Source organism: Theropithecus gelada, chromosome 2 (assembly GCF_003255815.1).
Source record: "Theropithecus gelada isolate Dixy chromosome 2, Tgel_1.0, whole genome shotgun sequence".
NCBI lineage: Eukaryota > Metazoa > Chordata > Mammalia > Primates > Cercopithecidae > Theropithecus > Theropithecus gelada.
The window spans coordinates 110879263-110893674 of record NC_037669.1 but is presented as its reverse complement, the minus strand read 5'-3'; the positions used below and the strand labels follow the sequence as shown (position 1 = coordinate 110893674).

The window sequence follows — 14412 nt, the reverse complement described above, 5'->3', positions numbered from 1 at the left end:
GCACCACTGCACTCCAGCCTGGGCAAGAGAGTGAGATTCCATCTTAAAAAAACAAAAAGCAAAAAGCAAAAAAACCCCTTGTGATTACATTGATCTCACCCAGATAATCTAGAATATTCTTCTCAAGATCCTTAACGTAATCACATCTGCAAAGTTGCTGTTGCCATGTAAAGTAACATATTCACAGGTTTTGAGTATTAGCATGTGGACATCTTCGCTGAGGTATTATTTTGCCTACCATATAGGATATGTTAATCAGTGCTTAAAAATCCATTTGATGCTCAAATTTTTTAGAAGAATGAACCTATATATTTAAAAATCCAAGTAAAGGACCAGCTTCAGTGTTCTGCCATATGTTTTGGTGAGGGGAATAAAACAATGAGGGAATGATTGGATTGTGAAGAATTATTTGCCACCAGAGAATGTTTTTGGGACAATGTTTGCAAGCCCCCTTCAACTCACATCCATTTGCTATATCTCTTCATGCCTAATGGGGGAGTTTACCAGTGTGAATACGCACTGTTGAATTTTTAGTCCTGCTTTTCAAATGCTGTTGGTGACAAACTTCAGTTGTAGTGGGAAATTTAATAGGAAACAGTGAGCCATTCTCATCCCTCATGCAACCAGTCATTTAAAAATCAACTAGGAAAAGTCTTTCAGTGTGGTAGGGAGGCAGGGTGGTATAATTGCAAGAGTGGAGGCGTACAGACTTGAAGTCAAATCCTGTTTCCAACACAGACTAGCTGTGTGACTTTGGTAAACACATAATTCCCTGAGATTCAGTCTTTTCATCTGTGTAGTGGGCATAATAATACCTGAGGTGAGCTACATAAAGCATATGACAATCTGGTGAACACAGGGCATTTTTATATCACCATTTTCACCCATTTAGCATTGGTTCTATGGAGGTTTTGACCCTTTGTTTTAATGTAAAAGATTTTTTTAAATATCAGAATTATACCAACATTGATGACTTTTTTCCAAGAGTATTTTTCTGGAGATAATTTCATTAAGTCAGTTAATTTTGTTAATTTAAGTAGCATGGTTCATCATTCAATAAATAATAAACATCTACTATGTGCTATGTATTTTTTTCTTAGAATATATCAGTAAATAAAGACAATATTCCTGCCCTTGTTGAGTCTTATATTTTGGCAAGGAGAGACAGATAGTAAACATAAAAAATAAGTAGATTCTATAACAAGAGGTACTAAGTGCTATGGAAAAAAGAAAACATACAGGGGAGGTGAGGATACAGATTGCAGTATAGAGTACTTAGGAAACAAATCATCTGGAGGTGAGATTTGAACTAAGACTTGAAGGAAATGAAGGAGTCATCCTAGGGGATATTTGGGGAAAGAATATGCTTGTCAGAGTAATTAGCTGGTGCAAAGGCCCCACAGTGGGGGCATGTCTATGTCAGAGGAGCATCAAAAGGATCAGTATGGCTCAAAAGAAGGGAGTTGGGGGGAGAGTAATGGGAGAGGAGGTCAGAGAGGGGCCAGATTGCCTGGACCTGGGAGGCTTTGGGAAGGGCTTGACTCTAGAGTGCAATGGTGAGCCATTATAGGGCCTTTTGCAGAGCAATGACCCAATCTGACTGAAGTTTCATAAATTCTTTGTTAAGACTAGATGGTAGGAAGGCAAGGATAAAGGTGGTCAGCAAGGTGGGAGGATGATGGCTCAAACGAGGGGGAGCAGTGAAGCTAGTGAGAATGGTCGGATTTGGGATACATTTGAAGGTAAGACCCACAGGATTCCCTGATGCATAGGATGTAGGGTATCGGGGAATTGAGAGTAGCTAAAGCTAACCCCAAAGTTTTTATCCTGAGGAACTGAAGAGTGTAGTTACAATCAACTAAGATAGGGAAGGCTTAGTGGGATTGGGGTGATAATGGTGGAGAAAGATGACCAGGAGTCCAGTTTAAGATGTGTTAAGTTTGAAACACCTATTAGAATTCCATGGTTGATGTTGAGTAGGAAGCTGGATATCCAACTTGATTTTGGGAGAGAGTTCTGGACTAAAGATAGAAATCTGGGACTTGTTGGCATCTAGATGCTATTTGAAACAGTGGGCCTGGGTACAGTCACCAATGGAGGAAGACAGGAAATAGAAGTCCAGGGACTGAACCCCGGGGGATTTCCACCTAAGAAATCAGGGAGAGGACAAGCCAACAAATGAGACTGAGAGGTGTGACTGTCAAGGTGGAGGAAAGCCAAGAGCATGGTGCCTGGAGTGAAAGCCAAGGAGGTATCTTAATGAGTCGAGAGTGATCAGCTTTCCAATAACCATTATAGGGTATGTAAGCTGAGGACTGAGAATCAAGGTCCTGGGTGATCTCTGTGGGAACATATTTGGAAGCACAGTGAAAGGAATGGGTTGAAGAGAGAATGGGAGAAGGGGAATTGCAGATAATGAATGCAGCCAACTCTTTGAGGAGTTTTACCACTATGGGAAGCAAAGATGGGAGTGGTGGCTGATGGGAAATGGGGTGACGTCAAGAGAAGGTTTTTGTTTTTAAATGTGAGAAACAAGATGGTCAAATAGAAATCGAAATATTAAGGATGCGAAAGAGAGATGGAAGATGTCCTTGAGCTGATCTGATGTCCTTGAGCAGGGAAAAGATGATGGGATCTGGTGCCAAAGTGGGGAGCTGATTTAGGCAAGGACATAGAAAGACCATGACAATAGTAGGAAGGCAGAGACCACGAGTGCAGCTGCTGGTGGTGAGGAGGCACAGTGCTGAGAGAGTCTGACAGTTCTCTTTTGCCTGCTTTATTTTCTCAGGAAAATAGGAAGCAAATCCATCAGTTGAGAGTGAGGATGGGGGAATTTAGGGATTTGAGGAGAGAGAAGAAGGTGTGAAATAGTTACCCAGTTGAGTTATTTCCAAGCTTTTGCATTTTTTTCTGTTTTGATGAAATTAGTATAATTGGTATCAGTTCTGTAAATTTTAGGAGAACCATCTGAGTCATCATTTAATTTTAAGCCTTATGATTTTTCCTTATGAAAACTTTTGCTATTGCAGAGTCCCTTTTGCAACCATTATTTCCACCAGGTCCAGCTTCACTAGGTGAAATTTTGCAAACCTAAATTTTGTCAAGAAGAGTTTCTTCTTTTGTCAATGTTTAATCAATAGCAGTCTTTACCAGGAGCAATGCTAGCTATCATATTGGTTATTTTTCTCAAGCCTACTTTTTCCTGGGTCAGTTTTTACAGTTTGTAGAATTAGATGTGATCTTTAGTCCATTTTTAATCTAGGAGCGATTTTTTTTCACCATATACAGTTTTTGCTTTTATGTTCATTATATGCAGTAGGCAGAAACTTAGGACGAGGATGTCCATTGGAGTTAAATGGCAGGGTAGAAACATATAGCCTAGGAATCTGCCAGTTTCAGTAAATATCAGCTGCTTCTGTGTCCCCCTTTCAAAGAACTTGAGCTGCTTCATTTCCAGCCATCTCCGCTCAGGGAAGCAACCTTAAGCATGGGGCCTACTGAGGATCGGCAGGTTAGTTCCACAGGGCGAAATACTAAAACTAGCCATCAGTTCCCTGAATTCTGATGCATTAAGATGATTACTAGGCAGAATTATTTATTATAGATGTAAGAAAGAAAAAAAAAGTCCTTCACGAGCCCTAAAGTGTTGGGTAATTAAGGTATTGCTTTAAGGAAACTTGTAAAGAATATAAAGAACTCTTCAACCTTCAGTTGCTTTTATATACACACGGAGAGAACACAGCTATTTCAGGAAATTCATATAGTTTACATTTAAAAAGTGGAAGTAGGGGATATGAAAGAGGCTTGAGATATTCAAGGAGTCGGGGAGAAGCCTCAATTAATCACTAGATAGTTGGATTTTTACCTTACATAGCACAACAGTGAAGCGGGAAAGAAATATGTACAGCTTGATTTTATAGGAGAAAAAATGGAATTCTACGAAGGTCAGGGGCTGCCTCAGATTGAAAGATGGAACAGTGACAAGTGAGAAAGGGATGCTCCAGTCTCTTGCTGTATAGCTCTCTTCTCTTAGCCTGCAGTTCCCTCCACTACCAACCTGACTCAAGGACTTTATTTTGAAAATGGTTTGGAAAAACAGCAACTTCAGTCTGAACACCGTCATCTTTGTGTGGAGCAAATCTGCCCTTGACTCTGCTCTGGGAAGGCCTCCCATGATCTTCCATCTGCCAGGCCATCTACTAAGGTCTCGCAGCTCACAGCCCTTACCGCCCTGTCCCCGCTTCTTCCTGAATGCACACTAAGCTCATTGCTGCCTTGGGATCTTGCACAAGGTATTGGCTCTGCCAGTAGCATTGTCCCCAGCTCTACTTGTCAACAAATCTCAGTCCAAATGTCATGGAAGAGAAAACTTTCCTGACCACCTACAGATAAAGGAGCCCCCCACTCGTTCTCATAATAACTTATTTGCCTTGTTCTAGTACTTTGTAGCACATGGCATTCTTATTTGTTAAAGTATTTGTAGGCGTCCTTTCACAGAAATCTAAGTTCTTCAAGGGCAAGTTTGATTTCATTCACTTACTACTGTGACCTATGCCCAGAATGGTGTCAGCACTTAATATGTACCTAAATATTTATTGACTGACCAGAAAACCAAAAGACCCTAAAACTGAAATTTATTTTAATATTTTTATTCTAAAAAGAATCACAAAATTCAATTTCAGGTTAAATAATATTTTAGTCTTAAAAAATTAACAAAGGAGGAAGATTTTTAAAGTTTTGTTGTATATCCAAAAATGCATTCCTGATTTCCAGATAGCTCATGCAAAATCATATGTAGTAATATTCAGTATTTCATAAAGGACCTTTAGCCAGTAGTACAAATTGGATTCCATTTGATCAGAAGCAGTTCTGATTCCCAAATCCCATTTTGAAAGATTCCTGAAAAGACCTTGAAGCCGCAAAGTTTATTTGAAAACATAGTTTAAAACTGCACAAATATAAATACGATTTTAATAATGTGAAAAAGGGAAGGCATGCTTCCAATAATAGTACAAAAATACTACCTTAATCTTGGTATGCAAATTAGAAGCCAACTCAGTAAATTAAACACATCAATATGGTAAGAGGTTATTTCTATGGTAGTAATTTTATTTCAAAGAGCAACGCAGGGAAATACTAAGATGAAGCCTTAATACCCAACAGAGTTGTGCTATGATACATATTATTTCACTAAATCACTGATACAATATCACATAATATGCCAATAACTTTAAAATCCCCTCCCCCCCATTGCCATTCATTTACTATAGGTCACTTAATTTGAATTGGTATTAATTTAGTAAGTCAATGTAAACATTTAAACAATTTTTTTTCTTGTTATCTATTTCAGCCTGAAAATGAAATCCCAAGACTTTAAACATTTATGAGCATGATGAGGAAGCATCACAGAAGAATTATCTCAAAACAACATTTTTAGATTAGATTAGATATGCAATATTCATAGACATATAAAACATGTAGAAATGTCATTTCTAAATAGTTAAATGTTACAGTTTGTAAAAAGTTTAATAAATTAATCAGATTTTTTTCAACCAATGTAAACAAATTTGGGCAATGTAAATTGAAGAAAGTGTGGGTTAGATGATATATAGGGAAAAATGAAAGGAAGTTGGTAAAAACTTAGGTTTGCTGTATTTCCCTTAACTACTGGTAATGTAGTGCACCATGAACACATTTCTCACATGGTAGAATTCTTGTATGGTATCCGTGCAGAAATGCTATATATCTCAGTGAAAATGCCAAATGCTCAAATTACTGAGCTGAGTGTGTGTATCTCTTAGTCTTTTTGTGTTATACCATTTCCCTTTCCAAGAAATCCAAAGACCACCATCCCTCCTCCTCCCCCTCCCCCAACGAATGATGCACATTTTATAGTTGAGCAAAGAACTGCCTAACTGTTGTTGTTACCATCTTAATATTATTTTGAGTGCAGGCTTCTAAAAGTATCTCATGGAGCTCATCAGGGTTTTTGCTGTGACATTCTGCAGCACTGCAAGTTAGTTTTCTCTTATGGAGAAGGTCCTGAGAAAACAGTTCTGAGATTGGGACACTTGTCTCTAGACTGTGTTATTTTGGTATTTCTGCTGAGGTTGCAGGTAGTGGAAACTTCGTTCAACGCAAAATACCACATGAGAGGTTGTTAAACCTCGCAGTTTAATTTTTTTTTTTCTTTCCTCGTAACTGTTTAATGCCTCCCCATAATGGCCTTTGCTGTGTCTGTTATGTGTAGAATTCTGTCTTTGAGCTCATGGTATTGTGTAGGGGTACAGGGGTATATGGAGTGAGTAACAAAGCTGTTACTAATGTAAGACCATATGGTCTCACTGAGCTTTGCTCTCTCCCTTTCTGGTCTCCTCATAAAATAGCGGTTATGGGAAAAGGCAGTGAGAGGATTTCAGAGTTGGTTCTGAGTGACCATGAAACCACCTCATCACTCCCTAAATATCAGTGTTTTTAGACCTGTTTATCAAGTCCAGTTTCTCAAGGGACATATAGCCCAAGCAGCTCAACTACCATACAAATAGGGCTGTATCAGAACAATGTTGTGATACCCCACACACTCGCTATGTGACATTTATGGAAATTAAGGCCTCATATCTACTTGGCTGTGTGATGATTTTGATGTGCCTGACATTACCCCAACCGCCTCATCTTATTTAGAATATCAGTTTTTCTAATTTATTCCCAAACTTTTAGGAAAAATTTTGAAATGCATTATTAAGAATTTAGAGTCCAAACCTTTATGTGCTGAGGCAGTCAACATGATTTAGTTTAGTAGCATTTAGACACTTGGATTTGTTTAAGTTTCGGATCTGTTGTGCCTCAACTGGTTTTTAAAAAAGTGTTTAGATGTCTAAGTACCCAGATTCTTCAGAGGATTAGTTTGGTACTGGTAATACTGTACAAACCAGATGTGTGAATATCTGTAAAGTTCAGTGTGATAGCATGAAAACAATCTCAAGGATAGGATAAGAAAAGCAAATAGAAAAACTAACACAAAGTTCATAAAAATGCTCCCTTGTACAGAGGCAAGGAACAATAGGCTAACCTATGAGACTTAATCATGCACTGTGTAAATTTACATTCAGTCAAGTTATCTTGCATGCTTTGGTTAATATTTGAGTAGGCAAATTTGCAAGTACTAATGCATGCAATATTTTTGTACCTGAGGTTATACGTTTTGCTTTTAAAAAATTGCTTTTTTACAAACTTTATGCCAGAGTTTATCTATGAACACTCTTTAAAAATATATATATGTATGTATCTACTTCTTAGTTCAAAACAGTTTAATTTCAACCAGTTCTATAACTACTGAGATGATAGGGAAACTGTGGTAAAATGTGGATAGGGAATGAATTTGAAATTATTTTACAAGGTTGAAATCATAAGTGTGCATGTGTAATAATTTCTAAAATAAGAGAGTTCAAAAGGGATGGCATATAAAGTAAACCTTTAGAATACCCTGTTTCTAGAATGTTGTAGAAGTATCTCAAGATATAAAACAACAACCACCACTGTTACAACAACTAGCTTAAAGTACAGTCCAATCTTGGGGAACTGATTCAGGGCAAATGAGGAAGGGTCTCAGAATGACCAACTTGCTTTCTCTATATTCCCAAGCTCACAGACAAAGTTTATGATAAAGAGTTTGGAAGCTCTTATTATAAGTGGGACTAGCTTCAACTGTGTTCAAGTCTCGCTTGTATGGCAAGATTATACCAGAAATATTTATCTATACAAGCATTTAGACATGGGGCCCATGTTCAATATAATAGTCTCTTAAAGAGAAGAATGAAGAAAGTGGCATGAAACTCTGAAAGTGAGTTTGTGAAACATAAGTGGACATTCCTACCCAGTTATGTTTCTTTACTTTCCTGTTCTAGTAGGAATCCAGATTGGCTGAGAAAGCACAGTGCATAGTATTCTATTAAAGTTTCCTGGTGGACAAGATCTGCCCATTTTTCAGGAGTCATGGGGAGTTTGTTTTGGAGGAAGTAAAGGGAATGAATCAGTATGATTGGCCCAGTGAGAGGGATCTTTATTCCTCCTCCTCTACCCTATCCCTCTGCCTCCTCCTCACCAGGAAGGTACAAGAGCATGTAGAAGTAGCCTACTAGAAATGGTTATATTTTGAAACTCAGCAATAATCACTGGCTTTCTCTGTATTTTCATTGAATCTACAGGCGAAGTCAGTCCCCGGAAGTCACCTCTATGTAACTGAATGGCCATTCTAGTAAGAATATGATCTTCTAGGAGCTGTTAGGCTGTTATACATTAGTACATGAGAAAGGAAACTCAAGGCCTTCTCAGAGTACCTCAGAAGGGAAATAAGGATACCCTCCCCTTTCAAACAGAAAGAGTAAATTAAATGACAATTTCATGCCCTGAAGATGAGATGCCAAAAATAGTTCTGCCAAAAAATAAAGTAGATGCACTTTTAAAAAACCAAACATTTACTGTATATGACTTATACAAAAAGACTGTTCTAAAGTCTTGCTACTTAGTTTTTGGTGGTGCTCTATTCCTATAAACTGTCACTCTTTTTATTTTTTTCTTTATTTTTTTTTTTTTTTGAGACAGAGTCTCGCTCTGTCACCCAGGCTGGAGTGCAGTGGTGCAATCTCGGCTCACTGCAACCTCTGTCTCCCTGGTTCAAGCGATTCTCCTGCCTCAGCCTCCTGAGTAGCTGGTATTACAGGTGCATGCCACTATGCCTGACTAATTTTTGTGTTTTTAATAAAGTTGGGATTTCACCATGTTGGTCGGCTGGTCTTGACCTCAGATCTCGTGATCTGCCCGCCTTAGCCTCCCAAAGTGCTGGGATTACAGGCGTGAGCTACCACACCCAGCTTGTCACTCATGTTTTAATAATGGTTTTTACCTAATTTTATAAAAAATATTATTGAAAAATGCAACTCTTTTCCTTTTGGGTCATAATTCTGGACTTCTTGACAGCCTACAAAAAATCTTAGATCTGATGGATACTACATATACTGGAGAAAGTCCTACTAAAAATGCTCTGCAAGTTGCCAAATAATGGTGAGAATGGAAAATTGTTTAGTCTTCCCTAAAACAGCTCCTTGGAGTTTGTGTTCCAATAGCAAAATAAAACTTGGGCCACAAAATTTGCCACCATTTAGCAACAAATTAATTATTTGACATTTATACTAGTTTCAGGCTTTAAATTCAGGCTGCAAATTCAGTTGCTCCTCAAAGTATAGAATGGCATCACAGAACACTTCCCAAGTTTGTTTTGAATCCTTTGTTCAGAGGCTCCTCATGGACTATTCAAGCTGACTTTCTGGTCAAGGTACAGAGATGGTAGAAGGAAGGAGCAGGGAAGGAAAGGATGCTGTTCCATCAGGCATATTCAAGCAGGCCCTGCCACGGCTGGGAGGCTGGCCCCAAGAGTCCTTACCAGACTGGGTTTCTCGAATTCTACAACTCTCAGAATACCATTCTTGAAAGTATTGTTGAGCTTTACTTTGCTGCTGAGACTGTAGAGAAGCATGGGCTGAGACTGGGTGGTTGCCGCTACCCATGATGAGTGCCTGAATGCCTCTGCCTTCTGCTGACCAGCTGGAGCTCTCACCTGGCCCAAGTGAGCTTTGACAATGAATATCAAAACCTGACACTCCTCACAGTGGCCTCAGCTCTTTGTCTTTATAAACTAGAATAGGTTATAACATACGTAAGCCTCAAGGACTTGTGGTTTCTGTTAACTTGAGGCCCTCTCACAACCCAGGGACTTCAAATGTGACAGAGGAGAGGATTTTATTCCTGCACCTTGCATTCATTTTATAAGCACGTGTGCACATTTGCCCCTCAGTAGAAGCTTATTCCCTGGGCAATTAGACTGTTTTGACCCCAATTCTGTGGAGTTTTTTTTTGTTGATGTCATTTTGTTTCATTTTTTGTGGGTAACTATAATCATGAGTGGAATGAGATATTACTAATCAAAGAACATAAAGAAAAAGTTAGGATTAGACTACTTTGGGGAAGGTTCTAGATGAAGGGAGGAGACCAGGTAAAGAAGAATGGGATAACTTACTAGACCTGACACTGGTAAAATTATATTCTGATTAGCATTTTGCAAACAATGTTCCTAATTCTTTAAAAAGAATGTGTCTTTCAAAATAATCATCAAGCCCCGAACACATACAAAACACTCTAGAGAACTAAGTGGAATTTAACCAACGAAAACACCACTGCCAACAGAAAATTCCCAATACTTGCTAAATGTTCAAAGAGCCAAAGAGGTATTGCATCTTTCATATGAAATCACTGGCATTCAGTGAGATTTGGTTTGAAAGTGTTGCTCTTCTATTACTTAGAATGCAAGAGGATGAACAGTGCAGGTTATTATGAAACTAAAAAAAAACATAATTTTTAGGAAAAATGTTGTTTATCACTCTTAAGAAATATTATTTAAAATATTTATGGTTTAAAAGGAATATTGGTGTGCAGGGCAGTTAGAAAGCCAGTAGAATATGACACTTAAGAAAGTTAATTTGAACTCAATATAAATCACGATATCATCAAACTTTTTTCCTGCAGAGAATGCATGCAGAGGCAGTACCTTGTGTCTTTCTTATGTTCATACAGTCCCAGAAAGCATGTGAATGAAAAGATCTGTTTGCCATATTTACGCCTTATGTCATCGTATCTGCTTTAAGAAAAACACTCCTTCAAAATCCTACACTATGAAAAACTATCTTCAGGAATTGTTTATTTGGTCCGTTGATCTAATGAGGCTGAGTTCTCAAATCCTTCACCCCCAAGTTAAAAATTGGAGCAACAAAACAAAACTCCAGCAAGGCATAAATAAGATATTAAAGTGCATATATACAATCCCAGAAAAGTTTAGATTGGGAACAGCAAAAATTTCTAGTGCAAAAACTGCTTTTGCCAGCAAAGCTCCCTCTCTGGAATCAAAGGGCTACAGTAAAAGTTAAAATTGGAACAGGTTTAAGCAATGCCTGTCTTTAGTCACAAGTTAATATATGTGCATGCACCAATGGCCCAAACTATGTTCAGTCTTGCAAAAGGAGACAGTTCAGAAACAGTCAGAATTTCCCAATCTGAGGCAGTGCTTTTTCCATGTTTCCCATGAACAAGTTCCTCAGATGTGTCATCAGCTGCAAGGGGAGACAAAAAACCCAAAGAATGTGTGTTGCAATATGCTTGCAACTTGTGGAAAGAGTATTCAACACACAGTTACTTTATCTTGGTTTGTCTTGAGTCTCTTAATTCTTCTATTGAGCCTGACTTTGACTCTATATACAACATTTTGTGCTTTTGGATCTGAACAGAGACTGGGCATTGTCCACAGGAATTAATTTCCTTGGGCTATATGACCATGGCCTTTTGAATATTTGATTTATCCTTTTGAAATTCATAATAAAATAGTTTTTCATTTTCAGTACAATCACACAGATCGGGGATTATTAGTACTGGTATTATTCTTTCTTCAAGGATCCAAGTTGAAAGCTCTTAAGAGGACATCCAGGTCACCAAGATTAGCCGCCTGGAAGAGTTCTGGCTGGTCCATCAGAGAGAGTGCAATTCTGAGGGCAGCCCAGATATTCCCAGAGATTGCAGGATGAGGAACTTGCTGCTGATTCCTGCTCTTTCTTTGCAAACTGAGGGCAGTGAGAAAATTGCTGACCGCTTCTCTAAGAAGGTAGAAAAACATATTTTAAAATGTGTCACATTTCAGAGTTAGCAAATGTAAACAAAACAAAACAAAATTGGATTCAGTGATTTTAGTCTAAAATTTTAAATCATCTCTTAACGTGTTCTGGATGATCAAATGAACAACTTTCTAATTCTCTTATATTCTTTAGTGAGCAATCATTGTTAAATATAGTGAGGTCAGAAAGAAAAAAGAAAAGCAGGCTGGGCACGGTGGCTCAAGCCTGTAATCCCAGCACTTTGGGAGGCCAAGGCAGGTGGACCACTTGAGGTCAGGAGTTCAAGATCAGCCTGGCCAACATGGCAAAACCCTGTATCTACTAAAAATACAAAAAATAGCCAGGTGTAGTGGCATGCGCCTGTAATCCCAGCTACAAAGGAGGCTGAAGCAGGAGAATCACTTGAACCCAGGAGACAGAGGTTGCAGTGAGTCGAGATCATACCACTGCCCTCTAGCCTAGGCAACAGAGTGAGACTGTCTCAAAAAAAAAGAAAGAAAACATTTTATTTTAGGAATGTCAGGTGGGAGAGAAAGAATAATAGCAAAACCATGCAAATTCATTAATGCATTCAATTTTCCCCTGCTCTAGGAATGATTTGAACACTTAATCCATTTGCAGATTTGATTTCTATAACTAGGTCTCAGAGGAAGAATATAGCCCTACTTAAAAACAAAGTGGTCTAATTTTTCCCATTAGGGCTAGATGTAAGCAACACAGCTAGAGTAGATTGAGTTTATTATTGGGCACCTGTCTTGAATCCCAGTTATTTAGCAGTAGGCAAATTTCTTGTTTTTTTTTTTTTTTTTCCAAGGCTTACTTTCCCTGAGTGTGTAATAGGGATAATCAAAGACATTTAAAAACTTCGTGAGGTGCAGTTGAATCAATCTATGTGAAAGCTCTTATCACCGAGTAAGATCAATAGTCCTCAAAGTGTGCTCTGGAGAAGCTTGGGAATCAATGAGGTCAAAATTATTTTTATGATAAAACTAAGATGTTATTTGACCTTTTTGCTTTCATTTTTTCACATGCTTACAGTGGAATTTTCCACAGACTACATGGTGCATGATATCCCAACAGAGTGACTGCAGAAGCAGGAGTAAGTGTGTGTCTTCCAGTAAGCAAGATATTAAAGAAACTTACAAAAATGTGAAATAATGTCACTCTTCCCACTAAACTGTTTTTGTTTAGGAAAATAATCATTTTTTTTTTGTAAAAAATGTTATTATAACATGTAGTAAGATTTATTCTTTCTAAATGAATCTTTAAAAATGTTTTCAGTTTAATTTCTAATATGGTAAATATTGATAGATATAACCCACATAAACAAAAGTCCTTTTAGGTTCTCAATAATTGCTAAAAGTATAGAGGGGTCCTGAGAACACCGAGTCTGAGACAAGCCGAGTTAGATGCTGTCTCAAGTCCTTCTAGCTCTTCTAACCCACTAGTCCACTCTGCTGCTCAGGTGCCAGGTGTACCTGCTGGGTCTGCCCTCTTCAGTATCCCCATTTCACCCCAACCTTGTAGAGTATATCTGACAAACTGATCCTTCCGAAGAATACTCATGCCACTTTAACTTGCACCCACTTTACTGTTCTCAAAAACTTTTCATACACTTGATCTCATTTAATCCTGCAAGGTAGGTATTAAGCATATGGTAAGAAATTTTGAAAATGAGGCTGGATTTCTAATTATAATGCACATAATCCAGGGATTTGCTCATCTATATTGTTAGATCTGCCTGAAAATAAAAGGTAAGTGAGAAATGGTCATGGTGTATGTAGCAACCTGGATAATGGAATGGAGTGGGTGTTCTAATCACCCCTTCTTCTGGTTTTCTTGTAATCAAGCAAGAGAGGGAGATTTATAAATGGATGGACATAGGGAGCCTACTTGAGAGGCCCTTTTTGCCCCCGCTTCACAGGATGGCAGCTCTACTGATGTCTCCCAGTGTTCTCTCATAGACCCAGACCTGCAAGAACTCGAGGGAAAGGAAGATCTTGAAAGCTTCTAATTCACTGGCTGCTTCCAGCCCCAAGTGTGTGGTAATGGTTTCAGAGGGATTTGGAGAGAAACAGAACAGTTGAACTTACCTCATCAAATGACTCCAGTTTTATTTTCCCCCCATAAAGAGAGTCTAAACCTGTTCCCCTGCTTGTGAACTCAGAGTCCTTTTGGGGGACTCAGAAGAGTGTACATGTATATGTGTGAATAGTTTTCAAATGTTTCACACATGTATGTATAATTTTCAGTCATTTGTGTATATTGTCATGATTAATTTAAAAGCCCATTCATTTAAAAGCATCACGTTATAGCTTTCCCTCATTATACTCATACTAAAACTATTACTATCAAGGGGGATGAAATTTTCAGCAAAAGGAGTCCTCATTTTTGAAAAGGTTAAGACTCATTGGCCTAAGCTGTAGTCTGGAGCTCTATTGACAAAAGTGTAACAGTTTGAGCTACAGCCAAGTTTCACACCAACAATTTCCTCTCCTTATTTTAATGGTATATGGTGCCAGGTTAGTGCTTGCTTTTGACTGTTTAAAGAAAATGTGATGACAAGCAGCAAGTGTTCCAGCTACATACACTGACACTTGCAGTTCTTGAGGGAGCGGTCCCAAGCCTTTTGTGAATTTGAAAGTACTTACACCAGCTCCTTGTTTCCTTTTGAGCCCTTTCTCTATTGAGAGTTGTT

At 38.3% G+C, this 14412-nt stretch overlaps 1 protein-coding gene across 27 annotated transcripts in view; it reads right to left on the bottom strand.

The window, feature by feature from the left end:
* Positions 1 to 4633: 4633 nt before the first annotated feature.
* The window catches only part of PEX5L (peroxisomal biogenesis factor 5 like), a 253897-nt gene continuing 244118 nt past the window's right edge, over positions 4634 to 14412 (bottom strand). For 24 of the 27 annotated variants that reach the window (XM_025376858.1, XM_025376860.1, XM_025376866.1 and 21 more), the window contains one exon: positions 4634 to 11696. In XM_025376858.1, the coding sequence (XP_025232643.1) occupies positions 11492 to 11696 (205 nt within the window). In that variant the 3' untranslated portion in view covers positions 4634 to 11491. The remainder of the gene's footprint in view (positions 11697 to 14412) is intronic. The other 3 variants (XM_025376859.1, XM_025376863.1, XM_025376875.1) reach the window with 2 other exon arrangements.